At 32.3% G+C, this 15,147-nt stretch overlaps 1 protein-coding gene across 1 annotated transcript; it reads left to right on the forward strand.

Moving 5' to 3' along the window:
* Positions 1 to 10,689: 10,689 nt before the first annotated feature.
* On the forward strand, positions 10,690 to 14,506 carry LOC134694371 (GATA zinc finger domain-containing protein 14-like). Its single transcript, XM_063555374.1, has 3 exons — positions 10,690 to 11,122; positions 12,055 to 12,130; positions 13,765 to 14,506. The coding sequence occupies exons 1-3, from the start codon at positions 10,690 to 10,692 to the stop codon at positions 14,504 to 14,506; spliced, it is 1,251 nt and encodes a 416-aa protein (XP_063411444.1).
* Positions 14,507 to 15,147: the final 641 nt, after the last annotated feature.

Below are 15,147 nucleotides of genomic sequence, written 5' to 3' on the forward strand. Positions count from 1 at the left end.
TTATTTGATTACCAGACAAACTTTTCCGTTTTTGTTATAATTATTTGATCATATAGAGTTGTATTTTTGCTTATTTGATTATCTTGTTTAAAAAATAATTATTTCATTACATTTGGCAAAATGTTTGTGATTATGTGATTTTTTTATACTCACATGTAATAACGACGTAAACTTGGTCTTTATAAAAATTGTGTACTAGTATTATGAATATGTTTGTTCAAAAACAGTCATCTGACCACATTTATTTTAATCTACTAAAAGTTCTTATCATTGAACTTTAATATCACTAAGGAAAAGCAGTAGTATACCGATGTTCAATAATCATAATTGGATTCGCAAGAGAGAAACACCTAGGTTACACACTAAAACTGAAGTAAACACACCAATTACCAGAAGAAACAACGGATCAAAAATAAAATTCCGCATTATATCAGCGCAGTTTAACAAGATGATCATGCGATCCTGATATCGTTCACTGTATTTAAGTTTCAGGCACTTGTCTTATTTGAAGATCTTAATTTACTGAACTAATTTGTCATTTTCACTTTGCCTTTTTTTATAATGATATTAAAGATCATACATAATTCAAAACTAGAATTTCCTAAAAATATTCTATTTCTGAACAGAAAGTCAACAACAAACTATCCAGTAAGGTAGAACTAAACCTGTTCAGCACTTTCACCTATGTCAGTTTTGCTCTTACTGCTTTAGTTTTTTTTCTAAAACAAGATACTCTAAGGAACATTTAATTTCAGTTCTTAAGTATTTGACCAATTGGTTTAGGACAGGAATATTCTTTTAAGAGTTATTAGACTTTCACAAAAATGTAAAAAAAGAGTTTTAAGGGCAATAACTCCTTTAAAAGTCATGCGACTTTTTTATCATGTTTTGCTATTTGTAGATCTTACTGTTAATATTTATTACATTCAAACGGAAAACTGTGTGTCTGTTCGTAAGCAAAGGTCTCCGAAATGGTCTTATCGCACGATAACTAGTAGCGATGAGTCGATCTCGAACAGTTCTTTATAAAAGGCTCCTGTATGCCCACCACTCTTTTTTTTAGGATTGTATTGTATGTAATGGGTTTCCTTCTGACAAATATTCATTATGATTGATTTTCCCTAGAAAATGGTATAGGGGGTCTTCTTTATTTCGGAAGGTCTTTAACATCGTTTAGTGCCTGATTTTTATTCTCAAAACGACTTATAGTGGAATGGTGATGACAAAAAATACGCGCAGTTGTTACAGCGACATCCCTGCTTCTCTCATGCTGATAATCTGCCATCCTGCTGCAGTTTAGAGTTGTCGAGGACCCATTACAAGGTGTCAATCACATAATTTTAAAAACTTTATTTAAAGTGTTGAAAACAATGAGGATAAAAACATCTGTTTTGCTGTTTACGGGTACAGTAGCTGCATGTGCAGATAAAAACTTATTGCGTCGATATTTATTGATTTAACTCAGGTGATACTCAAATAATGTTTAAATAGTTCTATTTTACCAAATTATATCACAAAAAAATAAAAAAGTGTTTTTTTAATTTCAATTTTAATTTGGTGTTCGATACTTTTTTCCATGTGTATAGATAGTGGCCCATTTATCAATTTAACTATCGTTCACTTTTGCGATAACTGCTGTAGTTTTTGAGATATAAGCCAACACATTGCTTTTTCCCCATCTTCTATTTTTAGCCATGGCGACAATGTTTGTTAAATGGTCTAGATTTCAGATACAAAATTGTACAATTTTCAAATTAAATACCCTAGTTCAGTTTAATTTTTGGAAGTATTTGGCCTAGTAGTTTCAGAGAAGATTTATTGAAAAAAAAAGTAATAGGCTTAAACGAAATAAATGTTTTAATGACAATAATTCCCTTAGGAGTCAACTGACTTTCTTGATAAATTGACTTATCTGAAGGTCTTACTCGCCTGTACATTTTTGTCGTTTACATTTTCTTTCTATCTATTATAATCTTAAATATATAATCCAAACACAGTAAAATTTTATATATAAAAAAGATATGTTGGACGACAATTCTACACTAGACGGTCTAATGTTGTCTGATAATTTTAGAGCAGATACTTTTTCGACTTTCTTTTCACTTTAACTCTGGCCATTTTTTGCTCTAACTGCTATGGTTTTTGTGTTAGTCCAAAAACTGCATTTGACCCCTATGTTCTCTCTGTAAACCGATTAACACTACGGATTAAATTTATTAACCAGTTGCTCTAAGAAACATTTAGTGAAGTAAATGACCCAGTAGTTTCAGAAGATTTTTGCAAGAATGATGAACAAATTGTGTAAAGTTGTTTTTGGTAAAATTGTCTTTATAAGGATAATAACTCTTTACGGCGTAAATTGACAGTTTTCGTTAAATTAACTTTTGTTTGTAGGTCTTACTTTGCTGACCTTTTTTTCTGTTAATAGTGTATTTTTATCTTCAATTATATTCAAGATGATAACAAAAAAACGCAAATTTTCCTTTAAATTATCAATTAAGTGGCAAAAATGGGTTGTTTTGGGGTTTTTTTTAAATTTTAAGGCTAATAGATCTTGACCAATTGAACATTTCTACCCCTTTAGATTTTGAGATATAGGCCAAAATTACTTTTAACCGCGATGTTCTATTGTTAGCTATGGCGGTCATGTTTGATGATTGATAAAAACTTCGGATACAATTTATAAACTGGATACCCGTAGACACATTAAGTTAAAGTTTAAAGGTATTTGGCCCAGTATTTTCAGAGAAAAAATTTCCAGAAATAGTTAATGACGAGGCATGGCATCAGCTCACATGACCCTCAAAAGGGTTAGCTTAGCTTAGAATTAAGCTAATGATATATAATGTACATTCATTTGGCGATGAGTCACATTCAGCGTTTTCACTATTAGTGAAAAGATTGTGATAGTGAAAACAATTATGATTGGTTTTTTTTAATTTTGTCTCATAAATCTATGCTTTGAATTATTTTCTGGTGAAGTTTAAGGATCTCAACATTGAAATTGTCAATCTTCTTATATGCATGTTTTTTATTGAGTTAAGTCATTTTAATTGGTATTTTATAGTGTATATTTCTACATTGTTATGTTACATCAGGTTAGAGTGAAGCTTGCCAGCCGTTAAAACGTTAAATCTTGCTACATTTGTTTGCAGCTGTCGCAAGTTAGGAACCTGCTGTTCAGTGGTTGCCGTTTGTTAATGTGGTTCATACGTGTTTCTAGTTTTCGTTTTGATTGGACAGTTGGTTTTCCTGTCTGGATAGGTTTACTAAGGATTTTCTTATCCCAGACATAGATTACCTTAGCCGTATTTGGCACAACTGTTTGAAATTTTGGATCCTCAATGCTCTTCAACTTTGTACTAGTTTAACTTTATAAATATTTTGATATGAGCGTCACTGATGAGTCATATGTAGACGAAACGCGCGTCTGGCGTACTAAATTATAATCTTGGTACCTTTGATTGTTTACACTAGTTACATTTTGGGCCGTTTATAGCTTGTTGTTCGGTTTAAGTCAAGGCTCAGTGTTGAAGTACGTAATTTGACCTATATTGGTTTACTTTTATAAACTTGGATGGAGAGTTATCTCTTTGGCACTCATACCACATCTTCCTATAAATTTATAAATACTTAAACATCTAACGACGGTATATTCGCGATTTTTAGAATGCAGCATTTTGTTTTAAGGGGTCAAAAGATAGTCCTAGACTACTTCATTTGTTGAGTTGAAATATTTTCATAAAAAAAGTCGAGCTCTCACATAAATGCATAAAAATGTGAATGTTCTGTGTACTAACAGTCTTGCCGGAATCACGAATATCAGAAGCTACGGCGGGAAAATAGTTCGTTTATACCTTTGCATGTAAATAATGATATCCAGTTATAATATATTATCGTATAGCCGATGAAAATATCGCACTTTTATAAGACATGTCAGTATAGGCATATTCATTCATACCAGACTTTGTTCAGTCTGACACGAGAACAATTTATTTTTACCAGAGATATTTGACAGGTCATTAGCACAAGTTAACGAATAAAACGTTTAAGTTTTTGTAATTTTAGGTTATGCTGCAATTAAGATTATACAGAATTCGACAACCTGGAATGAAGCTTTAACAAAATGCTCCGAACAGAACTCAAAACTAGCAGTCATTGCAGATGTGGAAAGAAATAGGGCATGTAATTTGATACCTTTAGTGCATGGAGAGAAACAATTTTGGATTGGAAATTTTTTAAAACTGTCTGGTAGAATTTCGGTTAAAGGTAATTCATCATACCATAAAAGATACTTTTTTTCTTTGTCTTCAGATACCTTTTATGTATCATATTGAATGTACCCAGAACAAAAAAAAAGAATAAGAAGACATCAAGGGTTTGGTAGTATTGCTTATAATATCTTCTTCAGCTTTATTTTTAAAACAAAAATATTTGTGTCATAATCATTGTTGAAAATATGTAAAAATATTGACTCAAATTTGAATGATTTTGACCACGACGACATACATCAAAATAAATCATTAGAAGATAAAAGCAGAAAACGCCATGACCAAAACCGAAAGACAACACAAAAACTAACATGTGCATAACTCACTTCACAGAACACTATCCATTTTTGAACTGAGCAGCGTGAACAATTAATTTATAATTGTTTACTTATTTCCATCGACAACCTTTAAAGTGTGACACTAGTTTATAAATATAACATGTATCTTGTTTCGAAAAGGTTGTTACAAGATATCAAACTCAACAATGGAAAAAGAATACAAAACTCTATATGAATGCTTCGTACTATGTTCAAGGGGTATGAAAGAAGTCGGATTATTTGCATACAAAGTGAGTGTTTTTCTTTGAGGAAATAATAATGTTTTGAAAAGTGACTTAGACTCTATTATAATGTTGAATGCTGTACCCATTTTATTTTTAAATGTTTACATATTTTGGCATAAGACTCACCAGTAACGCTCGAATCCCAAAAAATTAAAAGGCACAAATAAAGTACGACGATGAAGAGCATTGATAACCAAAATTCCTAAAAGTTTTTTTTTCAAATACAGCTACGGTAAACTATCTCTAGGTAGAAAAGCCTTATAATTCAAACATTCAAAATGTTTTGTGAATAATTGATAATTTATGTCAGCACAGAAATGCAGACAACTGGGCTGGTGATACCCTCCGGGAATTAAAACTCCACCTGCTGTGGCATTGACCCTGTGGTAAAACCATGTTGAACCAATAGTCTCTATATTAGCAAATACATGTACTAGGTCAGAAATATGACAGTTATTTTCCTTTCGTTGGATGTGTTTGAGTTTTTGAATTTTATTAAGGACTTTTTGTTTTGAATGATGCTTAAAGTTCGGTAATTTTGTTATTTTACTTTTTTATTAAATGTACTCAAACAAACAGAAATGAAGATATTAAAATATATGGATATTGGAAAAGGAAGCTTTTTTCTGTTTATGTTGTCTTGCTGAAGAAGATTTGTATGGTTAAATATATGATTATAATGTATCATAGAAATGTTGTTCCTAACAGGCTGTCTTTAAATCAAACTGCATTTGCGACCATCATCTACATTTGAATCATTCAAGAGATTTTCAGATGGTTAAAGCATACCAATGTTCTAACATATCACTGTTCTGGTGGGTTTATACAGGTAAGCCTATAATATCATTTTTGCTTTTCTTTTCAACCGTGTTTGAATAATACTTTACGAATTATACATAAAAAAAAGAAGACGCAGTATGATTGCCAATGAGACAACTGTCTACAAGAGACCGAAATGACATTGTAAAACAATTCAAATGAGAAAACTAAATATTTAGCACTATTTGTTAATATATATCGGCGAAGTTTAACGATAGATTGTTTTATTCTTGTGTGTATTAACTCGTTTGCCTCAATTGCATTGATAATATGGCAAATTTCACTAATGCCTCCTTTCTGTTATCTTTCTTTTTATTCTTTTACTTTTTTGTCAATTTCAGTTTACAGGGATACAAGTTATCTGCAAGTCCTTAAACTTAATTTTATGTAATAAAATTGAGAATGGAAATGGGGAATATGTCAAAGAGACAACAACCTGGCCAAAGAAAACAGCAGAAGGTCTTCAATGTAGCGAGAAATTATCGCACCCGGAGGCGTCCTTCAGCTGGCCCCTAAACAAATATATACTAGTTCAGTGAAAATGAACGCCATACTTATTTCGAAATTGTACACAAGAAACTAAAATTAAAATAATTCAAGACTAACAAAGGCCAGAGGCTCCTGACTTGGGACAGGCGCAAAAATGCGGCGGGGTTTAACATGTTTGTGAGATCTCAATCCTCCCCCTATACCTCTAGCCAATGTAGAAAAGTAAATAGTTCATCTTAATTTTGTATTAACCGTTGCTATTTAGGAGATAAACAGTTATCCTATCCACTAACTCGTCCAAATACATGTTAAATTATTTTCATCAGGCATATCGTAATTACTGCTTTAAAGGTGCAATGTGTAATGCCAACTTTTTTTGGAAATTTTGGTCCGCAATGCTCTTCAACTTTTTACTTGTTTGGCTTTCTCACTATTTTGATCTGAGTGTCACTGATGAGTCTTATGTAGAATAAAGGCGCGTCTGGAGTCAAATTATAAGCCTGGTACCTTTGATTACTATTTGATGTTTTAATATTACTTACCTAGTGAGGAACCACTCCAATGGCTGTTCGAGTTGAAATTTAGTTTTTCAAATCGGAACACCAATTGTGAGGACACGGTCGTATTTATAGTTTTCATTATAGTATAAACCTTTTCTATCATGAACTAATACTGTTAGTTGGCTTTTAGTCTGTCTGTTAAATTTTGTTGGTTTTTGTCCCCTTTTTTTGGCTGTTGCTGTGCTCATTTACAAATAATCCATGTTTTTATTTATATCTTTTTGGCTCTATATTTCAGTAATCCAGAACGATTTTAACTCCGTTCATGAAACATGTCACCAGTTTACATGTACTGATTCACAAGTTAAATATAACATCTTAAGGAATAGTTTATGCGGTGAGTATATTGTTTCAACCAGTAATGTTAGGCATTCGTAATGTGATATTTTAGAATGTTAATGAACATTTAGAACTCGTTGCTCCTTAACATGTTTTCCCTTTTTGGACTATATCGTAATATTGGAGAAACAAAACATATGTATTTCATAAAGCTTTTTTTGAATCGAAAGAAACATTATTTTTTAAATTTTTTAAACCAAATCTTTTAAAGAAAAGTGTTATCAGAAAAGCGGAGAATAAAATGTTTTTCTTCTATAATTCTGATTTCACAAGCAAATATAGACTTTTTGTTTAAAGATTGTATACGAAAGCGAAGATAAGGGAGCTACCATTTGATTTTTATGGGGGGGGGGGGGGGGGGCTAGGATGAAATTTGAAAAAAATAGGCAGGACAGGAGTTTTGAGTAAAAAAAAGGCAGGATGAGACACTTGCAAAAAAAAAAGTCAGGATGACAAGTTATGTAAAAAAAGTCAGGATAAACTAAAAAACAAAAGCAGGACTAGATTGAGTGAAAAATAAAAAGGCAGGACAGAGATTACAACTAAAAAAAAACGCAGGAAAAAAAACTTTGCAATGAAGGGTTAATGCTCAATTTTTTAATCCAGAAGTTGGTATACTGTCATTACGATTTTATCTTATCCTTAAAAGGAGTAGGTTCAGTAAGACCTCTTTTTGGCCCCAAAATATAGCAGTTTTACAAAGTTGTTAAAATGTAAACTATTAGTTATTTATTGGACAGTAGAATGCTTCTGCTACATGAATATGGGCTGATTTTGATAATACAATGCACATATATCGGGAACTAGCACCATTAAGTCATGCTAAATTACTGAAATCTTCACAGTTCTAGCTTTTTAGTTAAATTTTAGATGGTTTCCGTGTAAAACGAAAGTGGCCGAATTCGTGTTCATCCTTTTTATTGAAATGTAAGTTGTATTTGATGATAATACTTTACCTATGTAAAGGTTGAGGATGAACACGGATGCGGCCACTTTCATTTTTGACAAAAACCATCTGAAAAGTGACATTTACGGCATATTTGGTAGATTTTTCAAATTTGAGCTTGAATCGGGTCGTTTGTAATTACTAATTCAGTTAAAATCTTTCACAAAAAATAACTGAGTGAAATAAAATAGACACTTAAGTGTTTAAAAAGTGGTCAAAATCTTTTGTCAGATTAACCTGAAATTTGAGGCCAAAATCGGTCCTTACCGGACCTACTGCTTTTCTGAGATCGAATTTAGTTTGTTTTTAATGTATTACTCTCTAAATTTCCGTAAATATTTGTTATATCTTGTCGCTTCTTGTTTTAGAAAAAAATTCACAGAAAGACTATCATGACCTTAGAAGCAAAATTCCACGAGAAAATCTACCATATGGTTGTGAAAGAAATGCAGAAAATAACAATTCAATTGTATTTTCGGATTACTTCCGATTTGCTCTGAACTCATCTGTAAACACTGGTAAAATATTTACTTTACTATAGATATTCTTATACACTCTGGATCAACTACTAGTATATAAAATGAATGGTATATCTATTCAGTTCAAATGTTGTAAAAATGACATGAATTTATTCATGCATTTCTTTTTTAATTTAGTTTTTTTAGCAACGAAATACGAGGACACAAATAGCATATCAAAGATACCAAAAACGATCAATGGACATTTAGATCAAAACCAGATTAGATAACGGAGCGAGACAACTAAATTGCAACGAAAAATACAAACAGAAACAAGTTAACAAATTTATCAATAATTCGAAGCACGATAGACTTGGACAGAATTTCTTGATTATAAATTTTCGGTTTCGAACTATATAAACAGTGGAAGGTATGCTTGATAAGAGATCGATAGATTTAAGACGACAATTTTTAAAACACTTGAGGATGATTTAGTCATAGTTCAGACTGAAACGTTCCCATATTTTCAAAGAATAAAAGTTCAAACAGTTATCTACTATAATATTTATCAAAGGTACCAGGATTATTATTCAGTACGCCAGACGCGCGTTTCGTCTACATAAGACTCATCTTATTTTTAGAATTAATTGAACTAATGCATGCTATAGTAAAAACAAATAGACATGTCGGTTTTTACGCGTTTACATTGAGCAACCTGACTCAAAGTGTCTAATTTTAATAAATTTTTGGGGCTGTTTTTTTTTTTAGATCCATCTGAGAAACCACTTATTCCCTTTATTTGCAAAGCGCTTTCTTGTGCCCCATTTAACAGCTTTAATATAAGTATACAGAACTGTAAATCAACGACTCTCGGAATCCTCTGTGTTAAAAGTAAGTTAACCATTTGGTTTATTTTCCTAATAATAAATATTGATAAATATTTCAGTCCACAGGACACGTGTTTGTTAAATTAATTTTATCACGTTCGCTATAGACCACAAATGTTTCAAGACAAAGACAAAATACGATATAAAACAGGTATCAAAAAGTAAAATCACAAAAATAATGAACTCCGAGGAAACTTCAATCGGAAAGTCCCAAACCACATGGCAGAGCCGTGGTGTAGTGGTTAGTGTATCGGACTACTAACACAAAGGTTCCTGGTTCGATTCCCGTTCGGGATGAAAATTTCAGGAACTCAATTTTCGGCTCTCCTTTGACACCATTTGCGAGTATGGTCTTAAGGAAACGATGATAGTCCGTCGGAAGTGGACGATAAATGGCTGACCCGTGTTAAGAGAGAGCCATATCTCTTGCACGTTAAAGACACCCTTGTAGATTTCGAAAAAAGAGTAGGCTAATGCCGCTACAAGGCAGCACTCGCACCCGCAAAGTGGAAAGGGATTAATATAAGTTGCAAAACTTGTTTCCCAATCCACTATAAATAAATATGTTTAAACTAACCACATAGCAAAATCAAATGACAAAACACATCAAACAAATGGACAACAACTTTCATATTCCTGATTTGGTACAGACATTTTCAAATGTATGAAATGGAGAATTAAACCTGGTTTTATATCGCTAAACCTCTCACTTGTACGACAGTCTTATCAAATTCCGTTATATATTTACAACGATGCGTGACCAAAACAGACATAATAAATACAATAGTCACCAGCAGTGAGCCTAGAACCAACTAACTCTTAATTCAACTTTGATTAACAGAGGTTTATTTTACGTTGATGTATAAATACCCTTTTTCACATAACGTTTTTTTAACAAAATTTAGTCGAGTCCGGCAATGCTAACAAAATATTGCAAAAATGACAAAACTACGTGACAGAAATACAGCACAAACGCACGCAAGAACATTCATCACAAAAATGTATTTATAAACAAATAATATAATAGTCGACACAACATTCAAACCGAAAAACAAGGAAAATGCATCTTCTAGTATTTTGTCTACAAAAGACTCATCAGTGAACACCAGTCCATACAAATTTTCGGCACAATGATGGTATTGAAAGGATATTTTATAAAGATTTGGACTACAAACGATAAGACATACCATTTTATATAACCGAAACCATTACAGAAACGTAAAAAAATAAATACATAAATGTGGGATGTATTTTTAGAGGGGCACATTACATTAATGAATACATTTGACTAATCATCTGAAACTTAGCATTTTGCATAATACGGTGCATATTCATATACATTCTTTTTCTCATTGTCAATGCTCTTCTTTTATGAAATAGAAGGCAATATTTCAGACGAATCCATATTCCAAACTTCTACAAGCATTGCATCACCGACGACTTCAACCGTTTCTTACTTTATCAACGCCTCATTAAAAGAATCTCAGCACAGTAAAAGCACCATTTATCGCTCTACATCCACTAAGATAACAAACTCGACGTTTATACAACAGACAAGTGATGTACCCACTCGTCCAAATGTAGTAAATGTTGAAAACTTACAGAAAGTTTTTACAACCCATGCACAATCTACAGAGGAGAACGTCATCACAAAAACACTCCAAATAACATCTTCCAAGAAATATAGTTCTCCAGTTAACAATAGCTACGTGACAGACCGAAATGAAAGGAATATTGCAAAAAGCACACCTGGATTTTTGGAGACGCTATCAGATGGATATTCTAGAATAGGTATGGTTGCTACTAATATATTTTATCAATAGCATTGTAAAATTAGATTAATAAATAGAAAATAAGAGGATAATGATGATGAAAATTATATTAGCTATTATTGATATTGTAGTATTTACTGTTATCATTTCATAGATTTTTCACTGCTTATTTTCATATGAAATGTATTAAAGATAGAAAATAAACAATAATAAATAACGGACTGAAGTCATTGGTGTAAATACATGTAAAAGGAGTCAATGAAACATATACAACGACAAAAATCACAAAAACACAGTTAGAGATCAGAGGACAACATGAAGTCGTCATTAATGGACAAATGACATACGAATGTCCAAAGTATAATCTACATAACGATATAGATTAACCGTTTTGGAAGGTACAATGGTAACATATCAATGTGTAGGTAATAGTCTAAAATTGACAAATTGAAATGGAGAATATGTCAAAGAGACAACAAAAAACTTCAGAAAATCATTGACGTTATGCCTGACTGTTTTCTAGTTTTTGGAATTCATACAAATTAAAAATGTTTACCTCTTTCGCAAATTGATATATTTAAGGAATGACTGTAAAAAAAATTCTGTCTATGAAGAAATAACATAAAAAATTTGGTGCACACTGAATAACGCGCGTAGCGGGTTATTTAACAGTGTGCACCAGATTTTTTATGTTATTTTGAATAGAGAGAAAAAATAGTACAGTCATTTCTTATAATTGAATTCTTAAACCGTAGAAAACCATGAAAAAACGTTGATGACGTCACGGTCACATGACTCAATTATGTCTATGGGCTCATAACAAAATAACGTCAACCAATCAGAAGACGCGTTACATCCAAAATTAAATTATATATAAATAGATATATTTATAGATCTTCATTATAGTATTTATTAAGATCTATAAATATATATATATATTTATCCTTTCAGGTTTGATTGTTGGGTCAGCAGTCGGAACTGTTGTTATCATTGTTGTTGGTGTCTTGCTTATCTGTTTTCGGTTCAGGTTGGTGTTTTACTTGTCATCAAATTTCGAAAAATAACCAGAACACATTAAATCAAAATACATTACTAGTGGTTTTCAAAACATGATCGAGGATACTGTAGACTCGAATTCGGTCAATAGGATGCTGAATTATGCACAGACCGTTCAGTATAACTATGCAACTGTACAAATGCATAAATGTAGCGGGTTTTAACTATTTTAAAGACGCCAACCCCTTCACTATAAATGGAAAGTGGTGTAACAGTTCAACATAAGAATTAACTATAAAAATCGGTTGTAAAAGGCTTAACTCATCAGATGGATACAAAAAGAAATATGTTCTCTACACGAGACAATGTCTCAATTCTAACCGGACTTAACTGAGATGTACCGCCAAACGGACGCCCTCCTTTAGCAATGGTTATAGGTCGTCATATATTAATACTCTTCTACTTATATAATAGGAGTAGGAAAGCAACATATACAAAAATTAAGTATGCATTAAAAGTGCATACACATTTCGTTTATGAAAATCATTTATGGATATAAGATGTGGTGTGAGTGCCAATGAGACAACTCTCTATCCACGTCACAATTTGTAAAAGGTCAAAGAATGGCCTTGAACACTTAGCCTTGTCAAGCTGTAAAGAGCCCAAAAAAATACTAGTGTAAAACTGTTAAAACAGGTAAACCATTGGTCTTATCCACATAAAAGAAACAAGAAACGGAAACACAAATGAACCACATCAACAAACGACAACAACCGAACAACAGGTTCCTGACTATTTTTTTTAACGTTTAAACAGGCGCCAACTTTTACGCAAACCTAGCGATATAGCAAAATATTACAACATAGAAAGACACTCTATAAAATATAAATTGAAATAGCTTTACTCAATCAAAAGACATATTAACAAATACAAAAAAACATACAACGAATACATTTACATTCTAGTAAAAAGCAAACACAATCATAGATTTGAACGTTGTCTTTAATTTAGACTGGTTGCTATTTGTTTCGTTTGGGCTTGTATTATCTTTTCGCTTGTGTTTGTATTATCTCTTCCTTCGGGTTTATATGATCTGTTCATCCTATTTCGACTCGTTGACATTCGATACCGTGTCGATCCCTACCATCACTGAAGAGGCATTAATTTTCGAAATCCAAATATGGTGTACAAATGTTTGCACCTCATGTTTGTGGTATACCATCTTCTCCCCACGTTTATTGTTTTCTGTTTGGTAATAAATTAATAACTAATATCAATGTTACATCTCGTGATCAATTTATTTGACAAATAGTTAATTGCAGTCAACAGGGCTTTAGAACATCAGTCGTTCGACGTGTTATTGAAATGCGTTTTGTTAAAATATACTTTTCACTTTTTTGGTGTTTTGGGAAATGGTGTTTGTTCTGTATTTAGACTCCTCTACCAAGAAATTTGTATTACTTTTCACTTGTTTGGGTCTTTTGGAAAATATTGTTTGTGCTGTATTTAGACCCCTCTACCAAATAATATGTTTGACATGCACACCTATAAAAATTGCGAATTTTATCCAAAGCAGTCATAGGTTTGAACGTTGTTTTAAGTTTAGACTTGCTTATAAAAGATATATGTACACAAAGATGAAAATAACTGTACTAGTCATTTTAGGCACAGAGGACCATTTAGGAAGAAGAAATTGGTTAATGATAGTCAGTGTGACTTTCAAAATGCCATGTACGATGTGCATACGCCGAACGATGGTGATACAATGTTTGGACTTGTAGACGTTGCCCACAACAATTCAAACAACATCAGAAATAATGAGTATACGGTCGTGGCAAAGAATACCCTGTCTGATAATCAGGTGGTTGAGAAAAATTGTACGAATAGAAGAAATTTCAACAATCCGGTAGAAAGCAAATACGATAGGGTTAATCATGCGAGGTCTCGTAGTGCAAATAATTTTACCAACAACCGATATAATGAGTATGCAGTCGGGGTAAATAATAACCAATCGAGTGATCAGGAGGTTGGGCAGAATTATGACACGAATGGCAGATATTCCGACGACATGTTAGAGAGTGAATACGATAGGGTTAATCATGCGGGGTCTCATAGTGCAAATAATTTTACCAACAACCGATATAATGAGTATGCAGTCGGGGTAAATAATAACCAATCGAGTGATCAGGAGGTTGGGCAGAATTATGACACGAATGGCAGATATTCCGACGACATGTTAGAGAGTGAATATGATAGACTTAATCATGTCAGGCCTCGAAATGGAAAAGATTCAAGCAACGTATATGACAGTGCTCTTGGTTTTCGTGACGAGACTGATGCAACATACAATACAACAGATTATAGAAGAACTGACAAGGGAGATGACTCTGTGTATGATCATACTTAAAACACTCATTTCAATCTAAACTAATGCTCCTCAACAACATCGTACGCTATTTCTGTGTGTGTGTGTGTGTTTGTTTGTTTGTTTGTTTGTTTGTTAATTATGTTGTTTGTTTGTTTGCCGCTGGTTGCTGCTTTCTCTTGATATCTTCTAGACACAAAAAAAAAGATACAATATGCGTTGTGGTTTATAACTTTCGTAGAAAATTGTGATTTGCTTTTATGTTTATATGATTAAACATTAGAATGTAAAACAAAAACAGGATAAATATATTGTCAGATTATAAAAATGAAAACCGTGTGTCATATCATATGTATTTGATTACCAATGACAAGATATAATCATATCCTTTAATAGTTCAAGCTTTTGACCGTTTAAAAATAGAAGCTGATTTTTTTTTTTTAAATGAAATGTTTTTACTTAATATGCGGCTTTCGTGTAATATAATAAGTTGGGATATATCAAAAGGGCTTTTAAAACTCTAACATGTAGAGAATAGAGATTATAACGTAAAACAATAAAGAAAAATCATTATTTAAAATGAGTACCGGAATGAGGAAACCGTATCCAGACCCACGTTGATGTTCGACATACTAATAATATGTAACAATTGGCTATTGTATCCAGGGTATGTTGAATCGTGA

The sequence above is a fragment of the Mytilus trossulus genome, chromosome 13, assembly GCF_036588685.1.
Source record: "Mytilus trossulus isolate FHL-02 chromosome 13, PNRI_Mtr1.1.1.hap1, whole genome shotgun sequence".
In the NCBI taxonomy this organism is placed as follows: domain Eukaryota; kingdom Metazoa; phylum Mollusca; class Bivalvia; order Mytilida; family Mytilidae; genus Mytilus; species Mytilus trossulus.